We start from the raw sequence: 25,055 nt of genomic DNA on the forward strand, positions 1-25,055 counted from the left end.
CTATAAATTAAAACTATCATGTGTCTTTTGAGACATGTGACAAATTTTTAGACTGAATTAAAATAAATTCCTTTAACCCAATTTTATATATATCCTAATAAAATTATCAATTATCATAATATATATATAGGGCTTTCTCTCTTCTTCTTTTTTTCCTTTTTTTGAGGATATATATATAGGGCTTTCTCGAGCATCATGTTGGTGAAAACATTCTGGAATATGCTTGTATACAGCATGATGGAATAATGAGTATCTTTAGGACTATGACTTGTCTCACAGGGCGAGTGTCACATTATTGAGGAATTTCAAAGGGTTGGTAGTATCTGTTTTCTTCGATCCCCACACGTGGATTGAATAAATTGGTGCCAATATTTCATTTTTTTTTTTTTTTTCTTGAATTAGAAACGTGCTGTTTTGACTTAACTTTAACTCTCCCAACACATTTCAAGTATTGCTTTGACAAAAATTTAGCCAATATTGAAATCAGAAAGAAGAAAGCTGACTTTTGATTCTTTGAAGGCGGCACGCCAATATTTAAATTATAGAGATAAAAAGAGATCTTTTTTTGGAGGACAGTTTGCGGTTTTGGATTGGGTCATAGATTGGATCACAACGACCCGAATAGATGCACGTTAGAGCGAGTATCGATGGCGAATGATTCAAATTGGGATTCTTAACAATTTGGACAATATATTATAAGAGTGTTTATATAAGATTGACATGTTCAAATGTTATGACACTGTTTATATAAGATTCACCTCAACAAGTATGAATATAATTACCATAAATTTGACAGGCCATGATTTTATGTTGGGTTCTCCATTTAAGATAATTCATTTTTCATTTTTCATTTTGTATAACTTTTTAAAACGTATTATCTTTAAAATAAAATACAAAGTAGCAATCGATGAAAGTGTAAAAGATTAAAAAATATATAAACAAAACCGTCTAAATTTTCAAAGGTCATTGTTCTTCAGTTTCTCCATATACTAATAGAAAAGTATATTACTTCATCCAATTGGAAATACTTGGTAAAAAAAAATAAAAAAAATAAAAAATCTAAAATTGTTGGTAGACGGGTGAATTCAATTATACCCTTCAAGGGTTGGGGACGATGCCCCATTTTGATTTTAAAAATAAGTTTTGACCTTCTTTTATAGTTAGAATATTGTCGATGAAAAATCTTGATTATGTCCCTTTGAATGCATGTATATGTATTGAGACCATCCTAATATACTCCTACGTAAATAGGGCATTAATTGTCCTTTTCAATTGGACCACCAAGCTATTCGGATTAAGCATAACATAAGTGAGAAAGATATTAATACAAGTAGCCTCCAATAATATCATGCTCTTGCCCACTTGTTTCAAGCATATCGTCAAAAACTTTAGAAAAGTCTTGCCTGTGAGCTCATGCAGCAATTCTGCACGTTGCAAGTTGGAGTGAGAATGTTCAAGCGGGCCAATAAGAGGGAGACAGATGACAATGGTATGGTACATTAGACTATAGTGTGCCCTATCTAGAACATGTAATCGGTCTCAATGTATTACTAAAACTGGCGAGTCCTGACTGATGCCCTATATAAGCCGGTACTTGATGACGTGACGTTAAATACTTTTTGCCTATTAGGCTTAGAATATATCCACGGTGTGACGAGGATGTACCGGACCTATCTATGGTCCTCTCCAATCATGGTCCCATTTGATGATGCAAACCCTTCTCATCTTCTTCTTCTTTTTCATTCCACCTGGCTTTTCCCATCCTTAAGGATCACCCAACCCAAATTTGAAGGTACCATGCCCATTTTGGAACCAAAATTAACTCTCTTTTTTCTCATGCGAGTCCTGACTGATGCCCTATATAAGCCGGTACTTGATGACGTGACGTTAAATACTTTTTGCCTATTGGGCTTAGAATATATCCACGGTGTGACGAGGATGTACCGGACCTATCTCTGGTCCTCTCCAATCATGGTCCCATTTGATGATGCAAACCCTTCTCATCTTCTTCTTCTTTTTCATTCCACCTGGCTTTTCCCATCCTTAAGGATCACCCAACCCAAATTTGAAGGTACCATACCCATTTTGGAACCAAAATTAACTCTCTTTTTTCTCAGGAAAAAAAAGCCTAAACCCTAAAAAAGAAAAAAGAAAAAAAAGTAACCCTTTATTTACCCTTAAAGTGGCACTTTGGGATGACAAAAAAGCAAGTTCAGTTTACATTGTAAATGTCACTTTTTTGGCCCTCAGAAAAGGTGTGGTTGATGTTGGGTTGATTTTAACATTTAAAATTTGCATTGGAAAAGTCAGTAATGACGGTAAGGAGTTCCATATATATAATTAATTATTATTACCCAAAAGTAATGGGCAGTTTTTTCTAGTCATACCAACTATTAAATCACTAATTATTTTAAAATTTTAAATTAATAAAAATTGTAAATTTAATTATTTAGTTTCTATTCTAATACAGCAATAGAACATACATGTTGAAATAGCCATGGACAAAAAGAAACTAAAGACTAGTCGGCCGGAAACGATAAATATCATGGAAGTTGCAAGTTTCACGATATTTCTCACGTTTGCAGACAATCATAGAGCGAACGGATATTTTGCTTGGGAGACAAGCAAGTCAAAAAGATTGGTGCAGCCAAAGTAACAGATCTGGCCCAACGACTAATTCGTATTATAGATTCAACGACGACGACTCAAAATATGAGGTGGTAAAGGAATACAAGAAAGCAAATTTACAAAAAGAAAAGAAAACCAGTAAATTAAGTAAAAAGCTTTGTCAATTAAAAGTTACTGACGGCATTGAAAAAACACTTACGTAACCTTTGGTTAATGGAATTTATCATTCTCTCCATATCTACGTCTCCTAAGAATGTTAAAAAAATAATTTATTTATTTTTTGCTTTGCCCCACAAAAAAAAAATAATATAAAAAAAAAATCAATAGAATCTGCCCCTTCTAGTTAAATTCCTAGTTTCGTCACTACCAATGAATGCGATTCCCATGTTTTGGAATGATTAGACATAGGATAGGATTACTTCTAATCTTATAAAATTATTATTTCGATTGCTTAAGGTTGTATATATGATACAAAATTATTTTAAAAGTTAAACAAAAAAGATAGGGAAGAAAAACTATATATAAACCTTAAGCTTTCTTTCATTTCCCAATATTTATACTATTTAATATTATTTTCTTTATTTTTCATCTATAACCAAATGAAACATGTTCGTTTCTTTTTTGGAATAAAATAGTTTTTATTTTTGTATACAAATTTTACAAATGGTCACAATCAAACCCAATAAGTAACATTATACAAAGGAAAGGGAATTTATTTATTTTTATTTTTTTTAAGAACCGCATGAGAAAGTTTTATTTCACAATGACAATATTGACAAGGGAATATGGACTTCCACCTTTCTAAAATGGAATTCACATTCCTAGTAAAAGGGGGTTAGGAGGGAATTCACATTTCCTTTGTCTTGGGTATCTAAATTCCTTTCCACTTAAGTGTAACCAAACAATATATTCTTTTAAGATTTCATGAAAATCTTAAAAGATTATCCCCATCCAAACGTCCCATTAGCATTTTTTTTTTCCCATACACTTTCTGGATGAATAACCCTGAGCAAGGATTGTTCAATCGGTCCAAAAGGTTAAACTTATGAATTATTGCACACTACCATCAGCTCTAATTCTATTTTGTTAGGGAAATTAATAGCACGTTGGACACCATTCAACCCAAAAGGTTAAGCCTATAGATTTATGCCAAATTATGCTATATTAACCACTCATATTTTTTACACATTTTCAATATAAAATTCAATTTTTTTACTCATCACCACCCCTGCTGGAGAAGCTAATTACTACTCAAGAGTACTGTGAAATATTAGAAATATGCAAGACCAAATTTTTTTTTTTTGAAATGGAATAAAAAAAATTGAGTGAAGAAGAGGTAAAAAGCACAAGATCAGTGAGGCTTTTGTTCTATTGTATGCACACGTCTACATTAGGCAACATTCACCATAAACACATATACACTGCGATGTAAATGTAAATATCAAATTATGAAAGGAAAAATTTAGTCGGAAACCTGTCAAGGATTCAAAAAATTACAACAGGCAGCCAATAAAACGGTAAGATTTCTATCATTCCTAGTCCGTTTTTGAAATACTTGTCGGTTCCAGCGTTGAGGTAGCAATGAGCATCAAAACTCAACGAAAAAGGCAGATTATGAAACACGATGAACAGGCTAGACCATATTTGTCATACCAACTTCAATGATATTCATGTGAGGTACTCTCATGTTTGCAGCACCTGCTCTACAGTTCCTCCTCATGAATGCATAGAAGTAATTGATTACCAATTTCTTAAAGAAAAATGAATTTTTCTTTGCCCTCACATCACTGTGTGCAAGCATATATGTAAATCCAGAATCTATTGCCTCACGAAGAGCTGAGAGCTCGTACTCCAGACTAGGGTCTTCATCCAGTGACATGACACTAGATGGCAATGCTACAGCAGCTTCTTCTGAGGCAGAAGTTCCTGCGTCTTCTAGTCTTCGATCGTGCATTAATGGAGTCGTAAGATCCTCGTTCCCATCACCACCTGGGGCTCCGGAATCCCTTGACCTCACTGAAACACTATCAAACTCTGACTCGTTCCAATTGCTCTCCAACGCAAGGTCTTGAGCCTCCCTTCTCAAGAACTTCTCAAGGCTTTCAACCAAAAGTTGCTCAAACGCATGATGATCTTCCTTTCGGACATCTTTGTAACCATATCGAGCAACACAGCGGAACATATGATAGTCTTTTGGGCAAACTCTTCGAAACAAAAACCTTTCCTCTTGAGGAACCACTGGAACTGGGACATATTTAATGCATACAAACACAATTGTAGAGTGGATAGCTGGAAGGCTCAGTAAGAACTGCCCAAAGATGGAGGGAATGCCTTGGACGAGCTCATTGTATAGCAATCCAATTCCAGGGACTCTTACAGTTCCAAGGGTTGAGCCAAGTTCAAGCATGAAATCCATGGATATCTTCTCCCTGACTTCACTCTGGTACTTCAACACACTTCCATAGTTCCAGGTGTACATGACACAGAGAAAGCAAGTAGCAAAAACAAGGGGAAGCCAGCCACCCTCTTTTATTTTAGATAGCACAGCCGACAAATAGATGAGCTCTACTGATCCAAAAACAAGTGGGAAACACAAAGCCAAAAAAAGGTTGGTCTTCCAGATTAGAAGCATTACAAGTGTCACCAAGTTGGTGCTCACAATCATGACACCAACTTCGGCTATGCCTGCAAGAACAAATTAAATTGCATTAGCAGAAATTACTGCCATAGGATAAGTGTTAGTAAGTGTAAACTAAATTCCTATCTTGTCAATAAAAGAACATTCAAGGTCCTGCCTAATAGCACATCCAAAACTTTGGGTTTCAAGGAATTATTTGACCCAAAAAACAATATGCAATCAGCCATATGGTACCATGGAAAAGGTCTACACAAGATGTCAGGATTTATTCAGTGAAGCATCACAGGTTGAGTGAAAAAGATAAACATATGCTGAAATTCCAGCAAAAACTAATGACTTTCAGAATTTTAAATACAATACACAGCTTATTTTCACAATCTATGGGATGAAAAACATTGGGATATGTAAATTGATTGTAAATTCATAATATAATATAGAACTAATATATAAATCCTGGGACTATTTCTTAAAAAGAGACTTCCAGGAAGAAGAAGGGAGGAAGATACTTAACCGTACGCATTGGCAATATCTGTGGTACTCCGAAAGATGGCAACTACAACTATGCACATGATCATTAAAAACCAATTCATTACAGGGATGTAAATTTGACCCATTAGCCTTCTTGAGGTGTGAACAATCTTTAGCCTTGGGAAGCATCCAAGAGACATAGATTGTTTCACACATGAAAATGTAGCAGATATCATCGCTTGGCTGGCAATCATAGCCGCAATGGTAGCAATCACAAAAACTGGCCAGAATAGAGTATCTGTTTTGTTCACAAGGTCCAGGAACAGAAAGTGTCAATACAAGCACTAAATATAAATACATTTCTCTTGAATACATGGAAATATTAGAGTGGGATGGACAAATGTAAGAAACCATTAGAAGGAGTCACCTGGCACAGAGTCATAGAATATTCTTTCTGCAGAATCAGGGTATTTCATCAGATAAGCAGCTTGGCCCATGTAAGCCAAGAGAAGGCAGGGAAACACAACACAAGTAAAGGCAATCTGGGTAAAAGTACGGATTAATTTTAAGAATCTTCTAGTAAAGCAAATCCATGAAGTTATTCTTCAAGGAAGAATAAATTGAGGTAGTGCAGAAACAAACCTGTATGGCCCGTACAGAAAAGTGGCCTAGATCAGCAAACATAGCTTCCGCTCCTGCAACAATACTAAATTACTTTAATAAAGAGGTCCCTTTTCTGCAATTTTACGGGCCAACTCAAAAAAGGATGCACAAAGAGCCTCTTTCTCATTCTGACAGGCAGCTATCACTCAATGGATTTATTAAAAGTTTGTCAACAACTTCCAGCAAAAGCTAACTCCTGCTTCATGATACTACCAAGCAGGCGTAGCTTTGCTGCTTCTCCTAGCACATTACAAAAACCAAATAAACTGAGAACACCTATCAAGAAGAGAAGAACATATTCAGCATACTTATTAGCCAACACATCAAATCAGAAAGCCCTTGGTGATTTGGGTTTTAAACTGTGCAAAATAAAATACCCCTTCATTTTATGCCAAATCAACTATTATGAATTTTCACAGGCATCATAGCCTAGAAATGGCAATTGGGTGGAGTAGGGCAGGGCAGGATGGATATTTGAACTCCATACCTGTTACAATCCAAGTGTCACACATAGCTTAAGTACAATTTCAATCATGTGTATATAAGCTCTTGGACACTCTCCCCTTACTAGCCGGTTTTCAAGGCTGAGTTATACTCAAGGTTTGTATAATTGTATCATTTAGTATCAAAGCCAGCCACCATGTTGAGTACGAGATCGAATACGTAACGGTTTTGTGGTAGAGTCAGGAGAGGGTAACCTATAGGCTGGATTAAAATGCTTTGGTATTGTTAAATAATTGAATACTGATAAATGAGTGGAGTTGCCAAAATAGAAAGGGCATCATCGATTTAGTGTCAATAGAGTGGGTTGCCATGAATGCCGACTGCAGGATGTAGTGGTATTTTACGATCCTAAGTGTCCTACATAGCTTAAATACAATCTTAATCATGTGTATATAAGCTCTTGGACACCCTCCCCTTGTAAGCCAATTTTCAAAGGTGAGTTCTACCCAATGTTTGTATCAATACCGCCCTACCATAAATATACTTCATCCTGTCTCTACCCTATAATTGAGTTGAGCAAAATTGTGGGCCCTGTCCCCTGCCCCGTCCTGCTTCGTAGTGGTGTAGGGGAAAGATAGAGAGAAAACTTGGATTCACAAAATCCTCAACTTCAAAGCCCTAAATTTCTTCCCAAAAGAAAGAAATCTAAAATCCTAAAACTGCATCGGCTTGTATGTGTACACCTCAAACGCCACCCCATCCCTCTTAAATTCATCTCCATACATGCCCCAATTAGGGGTGGAAGTGGGTGGGTGATGCAAGGGGAGAGACAAATTTTATTTTAATTTAGTTTTATTTAGGTCCTATTAGTTAATTAGGTTATTAGCATTTAGTTTTGTGTTTTATTTAATTTCCAAGAGTCAACGGTGTTTTTGTAATTCAATAAATGGGCTTTTCCCAAAGTGAATTGGATTAGGATTAGGATTTAGTTATTCGTCTATTTAGTGGGCTAGGACCAAAAGATCAAGGTTAGGGATTAGTCGTTAGTCTATTTAAATGTCCGACCCTGATGGAATAAAAAATATGTGAAATTGGTTCTCCTTCTTTCCCTCTTTCTCTCCCCTAAGCTTCTTCTTTCTTTCTCCCCCTTTTTAGCTTCTTTCTCCTTTCTTTTCCCGATTTTCCCTACATCAGTAAGTTACGTTAACACACCACATTGCCATCCCCATAATATAGCATCGGATTTGTTTTACTTAATTACTGGTGCAGCTTGCAACAGTTGTTATAAAAGCTCATCAATATTTTCATCCCATCAAACTTGAGCTAAATGAACCATACCTAAGATTTTATGGTACGCAATTACTTTAGGGACTATGGTTTCCACTGCAAGACAAACACTCGGCAATAGCTGCTGATGAGATTTAAGATATTTCAAAAACAGGAGCAGGAAGGGTGTTATCTCTCTTAGAGCGGATGTCTCTGTCTGTTGGCAGAGATATCTGTAACAAGTTGCTAGTCTACCTGAATGTTTTTAAGGTGAGATGTACCTGTAATGCATAGAACACAACCACCAAGAGCTGACCACGCATCTTTGCTGTTCTTCTTGAAGAAGAAATAGATATAAGCCGGGTTGAATGCCCTTAGAACAGTAATATCGTACTTAAATATATTGTAAATTCCAATGGATCCCAGAGAGAAGAACCACAAGGCAAGTGCAGGAGCGAACATGACACCAACTTTACCAGTCCCAAACTGCTGTATGCTGAACAACCCCACAAGGATCACTACTGAAATGATAACTACAGCATCTGTAAATGAAATCAATCAGATTATAGGCCATCCTGTGCAAAATGCTAATATTGGTTGTCACCCACATCTCTACAAACTAGCCATAAAAAAAAAAAAATGCATCAATTGGACTGTTAAAAAAGAAAATGCTAATTAGTCTTAAAATGTATCATGTAATGAAGAGGCTAATTAGATTGTTTAGGCAGTTCAGCATAATGTAGAACTGTCACCGACTGATCCATGTTGAAGGGCATGAAGCTCATATATTAAACAAGTATGACAAAGACATAAATCTTGAAGTATGCTGCTTCAAGGAGAAATTTCGAAAGATCAATCTCAACCTAACAGTTGGTACATTTGCGAAATTCTTCATGACTGCTGAGATATCACAAGGAAAGACTAAAAACTTGGAATCTCACAACAGCAGCCTCATGACCCACCTATTATTATAAATTGCCTAGCCCTCAGTTCTTTCTTATGAAAGCTCGGGAATCAAATAAACCTTGAATACTTAAAACGAAAAAGAAAGATACCCACTTGTACCAAATCCTTGTATTTCACCCTTCAGTCCACTCACAGCAGACATCACTGAAACAAGAAAAATAATTATACATTAGCATAATCCCAGGCAGTAAATGCCCTTTATCAAAAGTACTACAGCACATTATTGCTATTCCAGGTGTGCAGTATAAAGATATTTCACTTCCAAGAAATATGACAGTGACTTGAAATTGTCAATAATCAACTCAAACAAGTCAAGAAAGCCTTTGTCCCAGGTGTAAGGAATAGATTATGGTTGCTGGCTTACAAAGAGGAAGGGAAATAAAAAGCATATGTGTTGCCGTAATTGCTGACTGCTAATCAACGTTAGTATGTCTCACGTAAACAACAACAGGGCCCACTAATGCAAGGTACCAGTATGAATAATCTAGTTTCAAAAATATATGATAGGATAAAAGTGATATTAGTTAACTCAATCAAGTTAAGAAAGGCCCCCCCCCTTTTCTTTTCTTTTTTTTTTTTTATTTTTTTATTTTTTTTTTATCTTAACAATGATAAACGATACATGCAACCAAACTCACCATAGGTGAGCATCTGTTTATTCATAGTCTCAAGCCTATGAAATATAGAACTAAAATAGAAGTAGCAGTGTCAATGTAGTAAGAAATAGATTATTATGAAGACAATTATGCATGTGTGACTTCATTTGCATTCAAATGTACCCTATGCACATAAATTGTGTAGGTTGTTAAAGTACACGATCTCTAGAGAAACTTAATTACAGATACAAGTGCACATGCGCATGCGCACATGCACAACACACACAGAGATTGCATTATGGAGGTGGGATAGTCAAAGGACAAAATCCCTAGTATGCTAGAAGTTAAGAGCCGGCACAAGATAATATACTATTTGGAGGTGTTTGGCGAACCACAAAATCAGGCCATGCATAGTATAACTGGTTTTAATCTTTTGGTGTTTGTCAAAAAATTTGCAAAATTTGGTAGTTCTTGATTTTTTATTTTTATTTTTTTCATTCAGAATTAGTGCATACATGCTTTCATAAATATATAAAATGTGAATGCAATATGGTTTGGACAAACAGCATATAACCATAATCAGTTCCAATTTAAACTAGTTTTTATTATTATTATTATTATTATTATTATTATTATTATTATTATTATTATTATTATTTATGATGGGGATTTGAAAAATAACATGTTAGACAAACCCCGGACCCGTGCAAAGCGCCCCCTCCACATGGATCGGGTAAGACTCTGACTGCACCGGTAGGCGTGGCCCTAAGGAATTGTTTGCACCCAAGGAGATTCGAACCTTAGACCTAATAGGGATGCTACCAAAACCAAGGCCCTTACCACTTGAGAATTTGAACTAGTTTTTATTTAAAAATTGGTTCAGAATCAGACTGAACCAATTCTCTGGTTTGCTAAACACTCTTGTAATTAGAATATAGAACACTTATTGATTAAATACCTCTGGTAGCATTTATCTATTTCTAACCACGGCATGTCTATAATATTAGGAATTTTAGTTACAAGATATAGATGTGACAATGTACCTGATATTGCTGGGGTTAGAATACCATCTCCTATTATCATGGAAGTTCCCATCAGAACGAACAGCAAGAGAAGGGTTTTCAAGAATGATCTCCTTTCTAAAGCCTCTTTTATTCTTAAAGCCCTTTCCAACTCTGGAGTGGGCAGTTTGAGCCGAAAACTTGATATTTGTTCATCAGCTGCCTGACGATTAGGCAGCATATTAACATTTGCATACCTGCAAATCAGTGAGTACAGTGCAAATGTCCCTCCTACAATTGGAATCATCATGTCTTAACAATTACATGCTCTACCATATGACAGAAAATAAAAGGAGAAAGTAACTCAAACTAGAGGACTCTTACCTTCCCCATTATCATTGGCTTGGAGCACTACAAAAACATATTTCGCTAGAGGAAGAAGAGCAATTGTGTACATCACTAGTGATAAGGCCCCCAAGACATCAATTTCTGACTCGATCGACACCTTGCTGAACACATCAGCAAAGACATATAAAGGGCTCGTGCCCATGTCACCATATACCACACCAAGCGTTTGAAATGCTAATGCAATCGTGTGCCACATGGTTTGATCCTGATTTATTAAAGCGAAAGACTTCAGTAATGGAGGAACAGTCCATTACAGTCACATGTAAATTCTTTTGTTACACGATCAACTAAAAGTATTTCTGTCTGCAAATATGAAACGATTGAGTGCATGTGTGCCTGTGGGTGCACGTGTGTGATTTATGAATGCCTTCTTATAGTTGGGACTGTTTAATATACTTTACAAGCTTATTCCTTCTCGACTATTTCCAAAGCCACGCACTCTTCACATGGAATGTCAATTTTATGAAGGGATGAGATGCCAGGTTACAAAAAAACTAGTAAGCTGTTGGACACACATCATAGTATAGGATACTAATAAGTAGAGTATGATTTTCTTAACGTAAAATAAGATTTTCTTTCTAAATCCTGGTTTTGCCGGTATACTGCCTTGAACTAATATTCAAAAGTTGTCCTCGATGCTACTGCTGCCATCTACCGAAGGTTTTACTAATGTTTAACTTGAAAGAACAATAGTCATGACCTCCGCTAAATGGGCAGGGCGACAACAGAATGACTGCTCTTGCCTACAAGTAAAGGCCCTCTCACATATCCACATAAAGTCTCCAAACATGCATAAAGCAAAGTATGCATCATGTAGCAATCTGTTAAAGAGAGCTAACATGACGCTAAGAGTAAGAGATACTCGAGTCATTCAATCATTCCATTTATCTTTTTTGATTTACTGCCATGACTATGCCAATTGCCAATACCCTCAGAGGCTCAAACTGTTAAACATAAATGTTTATTTAGAGATAGGAAGAGAATGGTATATTCCTTTTTCAAAAGCATTAAGTTTAATTTCAAACTCCCTTAATATATTTTAGGACGCTTACCTAGCTTATAAGGTACAATATTTGATTCAAATGAATAATGGGTTTCTCCAAGTTGGCAAATTTTGAAACAGCAGTAGTTATATATTTACCTTGGAATGGTGGCCATGAATGCCAGCAATCTCCATGGCTTCAACATCAAAAGAATCAACTCGCCTGGGCTTCTTCGCCAGCCTCCTCCTCATAGATCCATACCCTTCTCTGCCCACATTTTCTTCAAGCACACACCACGGAGTTGACTCTGAGTCGATTTCACTCCCATCAACCCATCTCGAGTCACTGCCACCACCACTACCGCCACTACTACCCACCAATCTCACGCTACTCTCTTCAATTCCATCATGTTCTTCCATGTTTCCTCCAAACCCACCTCCAAAAGCCTCAGCTTTTGCACAAAAATGAAACCCTCTTGGCTTCAAGCTCTTCCTCTTCAGTAGCAGCAGTCCTCGGATCTAAGAAACATGAAACGCTAACCTCTTTTCTTCTTGAGGGCACCAAAAAAAAAACCTGCTGTTGTTGAAACCTCTGATTGCTTATTCGACGAATTGTGAAACAGAGATCGTTGCCTGGCTCAATAGTGGGACGGTTGGTCACGGCGTAAGACAATCATCATAAGCAGCCAAAGATGACACGAATCTTATCTCCATTGGCTTAGACAGCCAGATTTCTGGTTGGTCCATTCATTTGTCCACTTCCCATTAATTGTTTTCAGTCATCTTGAGAGAGGTAGTCGCTGGAGTCGCTCCCAAATCCCAGTACATTTTACATGCTACGAAAACGTTCGGAGAATAATTTTATGACAGAAATTTCTTAAAATTTGAATATTATGAGATTTTATACGACTTCAGTATATAATTGACATGTTTCTCTTTCATATTAATACAATATTAATAAAAAAAAAATGTATTTTTCATATGTTTAAAAGACACATATCAATTTTATACGTGAGTTATATAAAATTTCTTACAAATTATTTTGTAATAAATTTTTGTCCATAATTTTTTTTAAAAAATAATCTTTTGTCATTAACTAGCTTCAACGAAATCTATTAAAGGTATATGTGATCTATCTATTAAAGGGATATTATAACTTCTAAATTGGATGGGAATCTCAATCATGCTTATTTTAGGGGCAGGTTAATTTAATAGGCTAAATTAAAAAAATATATATATTTCAACTTAATTTAAAAAGAAAACTTTATCCCATTTACTACAAACACTTTCCCATCTTATATTTCAACTTCTATAAATGTCTAAACCTCATACATTAATTATTTAATGCCCACAATTGGGGTAGAATCATCTTTCTTTCTAGTGAAATTTATACGAGTCATTTTATGATTAATATTTCATTTCATAAATTTTACAATGTACATAATACAAAGTGATAAATATGTTAGTACGCCTTTTAAAATTTTAAATGACATAGCATCACGTACACCATTAAATACAACAAAATAAGATGTCAGCCATAAAATGACTCTTTTTCATCTTACTTGAAAATAGAGAGCGTTCTTGTATGATCCTTTGAGTTAAGACATTAATGTCCAATAAATTGAAAAATGAGACTTTGTTTGATCCGTTCATGTCTTGACACTTCCCAATTTTTTCATTAGTGTATTTTTCTGCAATTGTATTCAGATTGGAATCGGATGCAATTAGTTGTTTATATTGCATGTAATACAGACAGCCTCATAAAAAGGGTAGGCGGGCCTTATACCCTGAGTTGCTTAAGTGCTTGTTTAAGCCGGTAGGCATTGCATTTTCCGCCTTTGTGAAATTACCCATAGTACATGCAATATGAAGAATTAATTGTACTCGATATTTACTTTAAAAAAGAAGAAGAAGAAGAAAAAGTGTACCCAATATTTTTCCCACATTCTCAATGTTATCTACTTTAAGAGCTTGGATTTATTATTATTATTGTAAAATTTTGTTATCCCCTACTCTTGAAAATATTTGATGATTTTGATCCGAAATTTTGTGTAATTGGTAGGTTCAATAACCAATGTAAGAGAAAAATATATATAATGTTGGTAATAGATGGGCTATGAGAATTTTCTTTAAAATGCCGGGCTTAAAAGCCCATTAGAAAGAGGGCCTGGGAGAACCTCTTCAAGACTACACTTACGAAATAGTGAAATACCCGTCTCTACACTAGGCTTTCTGGTCTAGGGTTTTAGAGCTCAGCGATTTCACGTAGAGACACTCGTTTCCGTTCTCGTTCTGATCGCTCCCGATCTTTCAGAACCCTTGAGATTCTGTGTTCTACAAGGTAAGATATTTGTATTTTTTCTACAAAACTCTAGTTGTCCCCGACCGTCAAGACAATCTGTAATCGATGAGCAAAACATGGAGTGACTAGAGCGTCTGGACCTTTGTTGTGATTTCTTCTTTAGGTTTCACTGGGTAGCAACAATGTCTCGGATTTACGTTGGGAATTTGGATCCCCGAGTGACTGAGAGGGAACTTGAAGATGAATTTCGAATGTTCGGCGTACTTCGGAGGTAAAATTTAACTTTTGAAAACAGATTGTTGGTATTAAAATTGTATGCTGTGTTGATGTCTAACCTTTCATTTTTTTTAGCTGCTTAGAAAGTTGGGGATCTAGAGTTTGAAATAGGTATCGATAGAATTGAAGGCCCTCACTTCCCTTTGAGTTAATTCAAATGGAAATATCTTTAATTTCATGGATTTGCAGTGACAAAACTATGGCCAATCGATTCCTGATTAACGTAAAATTATCTCATTCTGGCTTGTCATAAATAAATAATAACCGTTTCCTGTGGTATATTTATTTTTGCGACGTATATGGAATAAAATGATAGTTGCTGTTTTCTTTAATTTACGTGGGTAGGGAGGGCTTGTCATTTTGTGTCTTGGCAGTTTACTGTTTGAAAAAAAACTTTATAGCTGTGCGACATTATAATATCTCAATGAAATTATGCAGTGTCTGGGTTGCTCGAAGACCACCAGGATATGCATTTGTTGAGTTTGATGATCGCAGGGATGCTCTTGATGCAGTTCAATCATTGGATGGTCAGTATGAAGCATCTGTAATTAGTTTTTACTTGATTACTTATTTACTTTGGTGTGTATAGAAGTTGATTAGACAGAAATATTCTATTTTGCTACTTAACTAATTTTTTGCAGTATGCTCTTTATTTAATGCCAATATTTGCTGTTCTTTGGACTTTTAAGTTTTTCTTTTTTGCCTATTTTTTGGTTAATACCTTATAGTTGCATTGTCCCTTCAGTGTCATTAAGGTGTATCTACATTATGTTTGAGTCATAGGCTGTTTGGCATGTTTGGAATTTATTAATTACTGAACATAATAATGTCTGAACTTTTTCTATATCAATGTTACGGATACTTTTCTAGATGACTTATTCCTTGTTCACGGGCAAGTGTCATGTAACTAAGTGGAACCCCGTCGGGTTTTTTTAATAGTTCTCGTGGTTTGCGACAAGGAGATTCTCTTTCTCCTTTGTTGTTTGTGGTGGTTATGGAGGCTTTGAGTCAGATGCTAACTGCCGCATTGGATCAAGGTAATTTAATAGGATTTTTAGTGGGCTCCAGGGATTCCGAGACCTTAGTTGTGAATCACCTTTTGTTTGCTGATGACACACTATCTTTTGTGGTGCTCAAGAAGAACAAATTCGACATTTGAGATGTATCTTCTTATGCTTTGAGGCAGCTTCTGGCTTGAGAATTAACTTAGAAAAATCAGAAATTGTTCCTATTGGTGAAATAGAGGATGTCGAGGGGTTGGCTAATTTTCTTGGATGTCGGGTTGCGTCTTTGCCTATGACTTACTTGGGTTTGCCTTTGGGTGCCTCTTACAAGTCCACTTCTATTTGGAATGGTGTTATTGAAAAAATGGATAGGAGGTTGGCGAGATGGAAGCGAATGTATTTGTCGAAGGGGGCCCGGTTGACTCTTATTAATAGTACGCTCTCCAATATTCATATGTATTACTTATCTTTGTTTCCTATTCCAGTGAGGGTGGCTAATCGTCTTGGTAAAATTCAAAAGGATTTTCTTTGGGGTGGCATTGTTGACGAGGCCAAATTTCATCTAGTGAATTGGAACAAGATTTGTACTCCTTTGCATGCAGGAGGATTGGGAGCTCACAATTTCATTCAGTTCAATCGAGCACTCCTGGGAAAGTGGTTGTGGAGATATGGTAGGGGGAGAGAGGCTTTATGGCGATTGGTGATTAATGTCAAATTTGAGAGCCTAAAGGGTGGGTGGTGCTCGAAAGAGGTGGCGGGTTCTTTTGGAGTGGGTTCATGGAAACATATTAGGAGGGGGTGGGAGAAGTTTCGCAATTTTGTTCATTTTGAAGTGGGGAATGGATCACATATTAGTTTTTGGCATGATTGGTGGTGTGGGGATAGACCATTGAAGCAATGCTTTCCAGCTCTTTTTAGTATAGTGAGGAACAAAGATGCGAGGGTGGTGGATAATTTGGCTGTTCATAATGGTGTAATTCAGTGGGATGTTCTTTTTACGCGTCAAATCCAGGATTGGGAGATGGATATGGTCCTTTCTTTCTTCGATCGACTATACTCCGTTTCGGCTCGACATGGAGAGGGCGACAGGTTAGTATGAAATCCCTCTTATTTGAGGTGAGATCCTTCTATGAAGAGCTTATTAGGAAAGATGGCCCATCTTTTCCCTCTTTTCCCTGGAAGAATATATGGCGTGTTAAGGCTCCAACAAGGGTGGCTTTCTTTGTTTGGTCAGCTGCTTTGGGCAAAATATTGACGCATGATAACTTGCGTAAGAGAAATGTTATAGTGATTGAGTGGTGTTGTTTGTGCAAGAAGAGTGGGGAGTCTATTGATCATTTGTTGCTTCACTGCGAAGTTTATTTGGGGTAGATTGGGTTATGCCACGATTGGTATTGGAGTTGTTGAATAGTTGGGGGCCGGCGATAGGGTGTGCTCGTGCTAAAGAAGCTTGGCGGTTAGCTCCTCTGTGCTTATTGTGGTGTATTTGGAGGAAGCAGAATGCGCGGCTTTTTGAAGATGTAGAGACATCTATGGTGGAGCTACGGAAGCGGTTGCTCAATACGTTATATGTTTGGATAGCATCTCATCATAGTTTGAATGTTTTTACTTATGTAGACTTTTTAAAATTATTCTATGTTCGATTTTTTAGGGGTTCTCTTGTATACTTCCCGTGTATAAGAGTTGCGCCCCTCTGCGCTTTTTTATAAATTGCAATTACTTATCAAAAAAAAAAAATCTAGAGAATTTGCTATATTGGATTTCCACCTTTGTATCCTATTCAAACTATCATAAATTGTTCTGGTTTTGCAATTACATTTATCTTGTTTGTGTTATTCATTTGATTTTCAGATTGGATTGTAAATTATCCTGGGATTTCAGTGTCGAATTTTGAAAGTTAGAGCTTTCTTCTCCTGATTTTTGAACCTCAAGACTTTTTTCGTTTTTGTTTTTTAATAATAAGACTTTGCTTTTTCAGGGAAAAATGGTTGGCGCGTGGAGCTTTCTCATAATTCGAAGGGCGGTGGAGGCCGTGGTGGTGGTGGTGGTGGACGTGGGCGCGGTGGGGGTGAGGACTTGAAATGTTATGAATGTGGTGAACCTGGTCATTTTGCTCGAGAATGTCGCTTGCGCGTAGGCTCACGTGGCTTGGGAAGTGGACGGCGTCGGAGCCCTAGCCCTCTTCGACGCCGGAGTAGTCCAAGCTATGGCTATGGGCGCAGGTGTGTTGAAGGGTGTGGCGTTGCTTTCTTTTCTATACCTTTCATTGCAAGTTTTGAAGAATTCTGCAATGTAACAGATTTAAAGATCTGATTGCCTTTCCCAAGTCCTACAATATTTTTTCTTGTTCTCCAGCTATTGGCTTGAAGTCCAGAGCCAAGCATATGAAATTAATTGTGAATAAGTCATGATAAAAAGGCTCTTATATATGTGCCGTGTATATGGTACCGTCATTATTGCTGAAAACCATATCATTGAGACTGATTTAAGTTATAAAGTTTTCATGTGATACTTGACTGTAATATTTAGTTGTTCAGTTTGATGGTATCCCTATGATATGCATTAGTTGTTCAATTTGAAGAAATTACACGGTCTGCTGTATTAACTTGTGATATGTGATGGTATCTACTTTGCTTGCTTTGCTATCCCCCAAGTAACCTTTTACCCACTTTGAAAGTTTCTTCTCCAGTATCAACCTTGTCAAATATCTTTCCCTTTCTTTTTCTTTAGTTTTGCTTTACTCAATTCCGTCTCTCTCTCTCTCTCTCTCTCTCTCTCTCTCTCTCTCTCTCTCTCTCGTAATTTTGGTCTTGCGTCATATTTGTTTGCTTTGGTAGATCTATTTTGCGTTTCTCTGGGTATCTATCTTATCCATTCAAATATGGCTAACTGAAGCATGTGAAAAACTCTCAATGATATCCACTTCAATTTCCAAGCTTATATATTGTGTGTCAACTTCAATGCTTAGTTTTGGTTAATATGTTAAAGTTGAAAGTTTATCTGGTCGAAAGAAACCCAAATACCCATGTATTGCACAAAATAATCTTGTTGCTTGATTATTTTATGCTTACATGAAACTTCAGTTTGTACTTTTGCCAATTTTTTTAATGTATGAAATGGTGTTATGAATTGTGGAGTTTCATTTATTCATAATTAATGGATTGCTATTTCATTAAATTTGATGAGATTGTATTTCAAAAGTTGATGATTACTTGTTATTTGCATCTATGACATGAGTTATAGTCCCCGTGGGCGAAGATCGCCGCGACGCCACAGCATAACGCCTCCTCGACGTGTTCGCAGCTATAGCAGGTCCCCTCCATATCGCCGTGCTCGCCATGATTCACCATATGCTAATGGGTATGTCTTAGTTCTACAATGTAATGCTGTTGCTAGTTAATAACCTTGGGAATTTTACACTTGAATGGACAACTTTTAAAAACAAACCACTTGAACGTGTTTTCTTTTTGTTTGGTGACCTCACCTTTTAAAAAACCTCTTCATAACATTTTTGTTTAGGAGTTGAACACCGTTTTTTCTCTTTCTATTTAGGCGATTCTTTTTGTATACTCCCACTCTCCTAGTGTACTAAGGGGCACCTTATGCTTTTAATGAGATTGGTTTATTACTTATATGAAAAAAAGAAAAAAAAAAGAAAAAAAGAAAAAAAGGGGAGTTGAACACCGTTCAATTATTTCTTAATTCTTCATCCAAGGTCTTACAATTAATTTTTTTTTCTCCCTTTTTTGCAGTGATTAAGGATAGGTGGTATGTGAACTGAAGCGAATACTGAAATGACCTGAAAGTGCCAGTGATGCTTTACTATAGTTCTTATAGATTTGCTTGAACGGACAAGAATCATGTTAGTTTGTTCATGTCGTGACAATGGGTATTGTTAGAAACTTGGGTATGGATAGCGTCTACAAAGTGTTTAAGCCACCAAAAGGGGTGCTTTGGACACCATTTTGCGTCGGCTCTCTCTTCAGCTTACTGAAACTTGGAGGTCGCTTTCCTACTTTAAATTGCTACGTTATTACTGTCTATATATTTTTATCTTAACTAACTTTGGTAACTTAGATCTGTTTGCATTAGAGAGATTCCTAAAAGGTTTACATGTTTTGTTTTGAGGTGTAATTTTCGGCTAAAACGGCATCGTTTCGCCGGATACTGCATTCTGCATCTTAGTGCCCATGGTTCCCATCTCTGCTTCTCTGCACCAGTCATCTAGTCGTCGTTGCTCCTGCATCTTGGTTGTGTGCGGTACCTTTTTAGTGTACTCATCTGCAACAAAAGCTTCTATACTAGTTAACCCTTTCGTTAGCTGGTTCACGAAGATGAAGCTGTTAATTGCTCTCCCCCTCTCTGCTTCTCTGCACCACGTTATCTACTTGTCTGCATCTTGTTCAGATTCTATTATGTATCGAAAATTTATTCAGGAACGTTGTTGCCTACGACCCTCTTTGATGATCTCTTCTGCAACAATGGTTCCGCCTAGTTAACACTTTCACCTCTCTAATGGCTGGTTGAAGAAGATGAAGTTGTTTATTGCCCTTTGGTCCTGTGTTTACTGAGAGTATGGTTCTGAATAGTCGAAGTTCATGGTAATCGTTTATGGAATAATGCGTGGTGCTTGGAAAATGTGCTGAGAATGAAGGATTTAGTTGCTCCTAGAGGCTTTTCAGGACTCCCGAGTTTTTACTCTGTTAGATCATTCAGTAGTTTGTGCACAATGCTACCTCATTTCAGTCATCTATATGATATTTCTGTGATGCTTGTAATCTGGTAACCGCAACCACTGCGGTCGTTGCAAATCATTAACTGATTTTTATTCTCTTCATTGTGTACCTACTGCTTGTAGATCGGAAGCTATTTAGTATATTGATTTCAAGTATGTCGTTCCTGTCGTTCCCACCTTGTTATTACACATATTGCTTATTATTCCTACTTCCCAGTTACTGCCAAGTCTCCCATTCACTGCTGGTCTGGTGTGCTATAGTTAATGATTAAATTCTTTTGGTATATATATAATATATACACTGAACAGTTTTCAGATGCTCAGTGGTGGTGTATATATACATACGTTTTGATAAGGCTTAAGATGTGGAGATTGTTTTTTATCCTTAGTTTTTTTGTTTATTTATTTTTTAATTTTATGATGGAAAATAGTATAATATGAATTTGTAAAACCTCAATTTTGACATTGACCCAATGAACAACATATGAACTTCAAGCAGTTGATCAACGATAAACCCGTCCCTTGCAGGCTCTTTTGGTTAAAAAAATGAAATTTAATAAAAAAGTGTCATTTGATATCACATTAAAGGACACTTTTTTTTATTAAAATTCAATTTTTAAACAAAAAGGGCATGTTGGGGGACAGTTTTTCGTCCCCCAACAATCATTTCTCATTTCTGTGTGGCTGTGTGAAGGCCGGGTAGTGATTGGGGGAGGACACATGACTGGCTTTCTACTCCTTTTTTAATAAACAAACTCATTTTATTGAAAAAGAAAACATAAAATAATAAACAAACTCATTTTATTTTAAAACTGATTTCTTTTATTATTTTATATTTTCTTTTTTAATAAAATGAGTTTGTTTATTCAAAAGAGGAGAAAAAGCCGGTCATGGTCCCCAACTACTACCCGTAAGGCCATAACAAGAAGTTGAAAATCAACGTCAATTGATAATTAATTTAATGTCACGCCATAGGGTCCATTAATGCATCAATTTTTAATCATATTATATTTATTGGGAAAAGTTAAGTCAAGTCCACTCTCATCGTCTTCGTCTTCATCTTCTACTTGTGTTCAAATTTAAAATCAAGATTGGGAATTTGGGAATGAAAGGGTACGACGAGATGGAGGACAATCGTGTCATGCGGAACCAGAAGGCGGGGGTCTTTGATATCATTAAACAAGCTTCAACAATCTTTTCCAAAAATTTCATCATCTTCATCTTTCTGACTTTCCTCCCCCTCTTCTTCTTCATGGCTTACTATGAAATTTCCCTTCAAAGAACTCTGGTCGACGCCTCAAATATTCTAAAGCTTCGTTCTGGTCCTTACTCTTACTCTGATCGGTCGATACTTCCTGCTATACCCGTGAAATCAACAAAAGATTTTCATCATGAATTGGTTCGACTGGGTTTGCTTTATCTGGTGCCCCGTCATCTCCTTGAGCTTTGTGCCATAATTGCGACCGTTGATTTGGCATCAAAGATACATGTAGAAGAGAGAGTAACGACGACTCTCAAGGAGATGATGCATAGACCCATTTACGGAGCAAGGATGAGAGGCACTTTTATCACATCCTTGTACGTTCTCTCCTTTTCAACTTGTGCCCTTTCCGGATTGATATTCTTAGTAACAAGCTACTTTGCTTTTTGGAGACGATCAATGTTCTTAGGGTTTTTTCTAGTGTTTTATGGGCCGATTTTTGTGGCAATGCTGGCGAAATACTTGGAGTGGAGTGGTGTGTGGAACATGAGCATTGTCATTTCAGTGTTGGAGGGGACCTACGGGACTGAAGCCTTGTTGCATTCTGCTTATTTTAGCAGAGGTAGTGAGCGGCGTGGGCAGCTTTTGATGCTTGTTTTCTTTGTTTGGGGACAGGGTTTAAGAATGTCGTCCCTCTACTTTGGATGGTATGAAGGAGGGAGCTGGGGAATTGCTGCACAAGTTGGGTTGTGGTGCTTGGGGAATGTGCTCAAATGGGTGGTCTTCATGCTATATTTCTACGATTGCAAGACGCGGACTTTAGAGAAGAAAGTTGATGTGGAACTTGGAAGAGTTACCAAAGCTGTTGATGTCCGCAAAGACACAGAGACAGAGTAGTTGAAACTACGATTCCAGTCTTTGCTGTCATTTATTTGTCTTGCCTATGTGATTGTCGTTAAGAAACTCATTAGCTTTTATCATTTATGGTACGTTGTTGCATCTCTTTGTTGGGAAAATGAATGAAATGGCTTACTTTTTGGTGTATTTGAAAGCATCATAGTATTAGTTTCCCCCAAAGATATATATATATATATAAATTATTAAATTTGTTTGTGTCATGGAGAATGGTGTGATATAAATTTGAATAATCTCAATTATAATTTTGATCCTAGGAACATTTGAACGGCATGTAGGTGATCAACACTTTGGCCGACTAAAAAGCTCTAAAAGAGATAAAAATGCTATATTTTACCATTATTTGAATTGTACTCTTAATTGATTAATTTTGTAATATGTTCTACTTTTTCTTCGATCTAGTCTTGTTTTTGTCGCATCTTTAAATATTTATTATCGATAAGGCTAGGGACGGAGCCAGAAGCTCTGGATAAGGCTATGGAGCTAATTATTTTTCAGTCAAGTCCTGTATATAACACCACGATTGTTATATATTAATTGTTTTTCTTTCCTGTCATTTTCTGTTTAATTCTTAAATTAACCGTAAAATAGAGCTAATTATCAGTTGTCCCTTCATTATCCGTTGAGATGACTCTAGGGAATCCAAAAAGCCATAAGTTACAATCGGATTAGGATCCTCTCAAATTATTTGTCCAAATTTAAGAAAATTCGAGTACGTGATTGTGAGAGACCACTTATGAAATCTATATGATCAAATAAAAATTGGATTGTCCAACTACTTATCCGGTTAGGTAGATCTCATAAGTGATCTCTTATAATCAACTATTCAACTTGTCTCGGCGGGAACTATTTAACAAAGTTGATTCTCGCAATGAAAAGCACAAATGATTATTGGCTTTGATGCTGCTATCATGGTCACGCTCAAGTAAAATTGCTACTCTAATCGCCCCCCTTTGCCTTTTATGTTTAGAAGAAAAAAAAAAACATCTATGCTTGTTGTGATGAGAAACTATTGTTAGCTTTATGTACGTACATCCATCGATCTCTTTGTTGGGAAGATTGATAAAGTGGGTTGGTTACATTGGATAAGAGAATAGATTAGAGCACGAGTGAAACCCACGGTTTTCTGAGATTGTCAGCTAAAATATTTTACCAGGATAAATGCAATTTTGTATTTTCCCGTCAATCTTTTTCGAAAAAAAATTAACATATGTAGGGTCTATCTTATTACAGATTTAATGGTTAATTTTTTTTTAATTTTTTTTTTAAAAAAAAATAGATAGAAGGTAGATGAGAGAATACGAAATAGCAAGTTCAATTGTGTTTTATGAGTAACAAATGTTTCGAAGTCATCATCAGTCAAACCACCGGCTGAACTGATTGCCTATCGTCTTTTGCAGTGTTTTTTAGACTACGTTTGACAAAAACCGTACCAACACCTTTCCCTTTGTAGACGGCTAAGTGATCGAGATACTCGCTGAGGGGTCCTAACAGGGGTAAAGCTGACATAGCATTATCAACAAACCCTTAACCTTTTTTTTTTTTTATTTTTTTTTTTACAATGATTCATCTAATAGTTGAATGGAATTGTTACGTCAACATTATGGATAGTTGTGAAATAAAAATATGGCTTCTAGCATTATTCGAAAAGAGAAATGTTATATACTACACTTTTATCCCACTTTATTAATGTGACACTGTCAATCAACTTTTCTATTCTTTTTATTTTAATGATTAATCCAATGGCTGATTGGTGGGATAAAAATGTGTATAACGTTACTCGATGGGAAATAGTTGAATACTGTGGATAAGATAACAAAAAAAAAAGGAAAAGATTTGGCGAGGTGTTGTAAAAAAATCATAGCACATATGCGGTAGTTGTTTTAAGGGTTCATATTTAATTTTATTCTCTCTTCTCATGAACCACTTGAAATTAAATTTAGACCCTTAAAACACTTGCAACATAGGTGCTGTAGTTTTTTTTTTTTTTTTTCAGAGCCAAATTCAAAAAAATATTACATTGTGGAATCCTTCCGCTATCTAACCATAGATTGAGAAGGGTGAAGAAGAAATGGAAATGTTTTCAGTGAAAAGGAGTAGGAGAGGTTCATTCAGCCACATTGTGGACATAGGAATTTGTGTTTCATTGAATTTTTCCTGCAGGCCAACAAGCAGAAATAGTAGTAGGTGAAAAAATATAAAACATCCAAAATGAAGGGGAAGATCTTTAAATTTATAGTGAGATGTATGTGCTGAAGAGCCAGAATAACCTATTAAAAGAATCATCCTCAAGAAGGAATTTTTGAAAGGCCAATATTTGCAGCTTGGACCTGGACCTCTCCCACATTCCAATCACAAGCTGGTCCCATTCTTGATGAGGCATGCAAATGGGTGGCAATTGAAATGAGATAATTCGGAGAAAGTGACACCTGTTTATGAATTTTTGGGAAGGAGGAAGAAATTTCCATGCACGAAGTGAACGATTTCAATCCCTGGGGCCGCTCAGAAACAAAGTAATTTCAGTTAATGGAACCCAAATCATCAGTTCTGGAGATTATGGTA

General features: G+C 36.4%; 3 protein-coding genes across 3 annotated transcripts; 2 read left to right on the forward strand and 1 right to left on the reverse strand.

The window, feature by feature from the left end:
* Nucleotides 1–4,050: 4,050 nt before the first annotated feature.
* LOC133867088 (putative potassium transporter 12) lies at nucleotides 4,051–12,913 on the reverse strand. The gene is made up of 9 exons (XM_062303773.1): nucleotides 12,220–12,913; nucleotides 11,055–11,283; nucleotides 10,713–10,961; nucleotides 9,167–9,217; nucleotides 8,389–8,649; nucleotides 6,377–6,429; nucleotides 6,162–6,276; nucleotides 5,778–6,032; nucleotides 4,051–5,313 (listed from the first exon to the last, which is right to left on the reverse strand). The coding sequence occupies exons 1-9, from the start codon at nucleotides 12,478–12,480 to the stop codon at nucleotides 4,262–4,264; spliced, it is 2,526 nt and encodes an 841-aa protein (XP_062159757.1). The 5' UTR covers nucleotides 12,481–12,913; the 3' UTR covers nucleotides 4,051–4,261.
* A 1,330-nt stretch (nucleotides 12,914–14,243) lies between these two features.
* LOC133867108 (serine/arginine-rich splicing factor RSZ21) lies at nucleotides 14,244–19,718 on the forward strand. The gene is made up of 6 exons (XM_062303794.1): nucleotides 14,244–14,401; nucleotides 14,526–14,633; nucleotides 15,077–15,165; nucleotides 17,621–17,864; nucleotides 18,886–19,002; nucleotides 19,395–19,718. Exons 2-6 carry the CDS (start codon nucleotides 14,545–14,547, stop codon nucleotides 19,399–19,401), a joined length of 546 nt encoding a protein of 181 aa, XP_062159778.1. The 5' UTR covers nucleotides 14,244–14,401; nucleotides 14,526–14,544; the 3' UTR covers nucleotides 19,402–19,718.
* Nucleotides 19,719–21,408: 1,690 nt separating this feature from the next.
* Nucleotides 21,409–22,622, forward strand: LOC133867098 (uncharacterized). The gene has a single exon (XM_062303783.1). It carries the CDS (start codon nucleotides 21,483–21,485, stop codon nucleotides 22,473–22,475), a length of 993 nt encoding a protein of 330 aa, XP_062159767.1. The 5' UTR covers nucleotides 21,409–21,482; the 3' UTR covers nucleotides 22,476–22,622.
* Nucleotides 22,623–25,055: the final 2,433 nt, after the last annotated feature.

This window comes from Alnus glutinosa, chromosome 1 (genome assembly GCF_958979055.1).
Source record: "Alnus glutinosa chromosome 1, dhAlnGlut1.1, whole genome shotgun sequence".
NCBI lineage: Eukaryota > Viridiplantae > Streptophyta > Magnoliopsida > Fagales > Betulaceae > Alnus > Alnus glutinosa.

What these genes read in the sequence shown, in the direction of transcription:
- LOC133867088 (XM_062303773.1), bottom strand. Translation starts at nt 12,480, where the DNA reads ATGGAAGAACATGATGGAATTGAAGAGAGTAGCGTGAGATTGGTGGGT. An exon ending in TTGTGTTCTATGCATTACAG is followed by an intron (nt 6,430 to 8,388) that starts GTACATCTCACC and finishes GTATTGTTGCAG; the next exon opens with GAGCGGAAGCTATGTTTGCT. An exon ending in AGATATTGCCAATGCGTACG is followed by an intron (nt 5,314 to 5,777) that starts GTTAAGTATCTT and finishes TTGTTCTTGCAG; the next exon opens with GCATAGCCGAAGTTGGTGTC.
- LOC133867108 (XM_062303794.1), top strand. Translation starts at nt 14,545, where the DNA reads ATGTCTCGGATTTACGTTGGGAATTTGGATCCCCGAGTGACTGAGAGG. An exon ending in TGCAGTTCAATCATTGGATG is followed by an intron (nt 15,166 to 17,620) that starts GTCAGTATGAAG and finishes TTGCTTTTTCAG; the next exon opens with GGAAAAATGGTTGGCGCGTG. An exon ending in AGCTATGGCTATGGGCGCAG is followed by an intron (nt 17,865 to 18,885) that starts GTGTGTTGAAGG and finishes CATGAGTTATAG; the next exon opens with TCCCCGTGGGCGAAGATCGC.
- LOC133867098 (XM_062303783.1), top strand. Translation starts at nt 21,483, where the DNA reads ATGAAAGGGTACGACGAGATGGAGGACAATCGTGTCATGCGGAACCAG.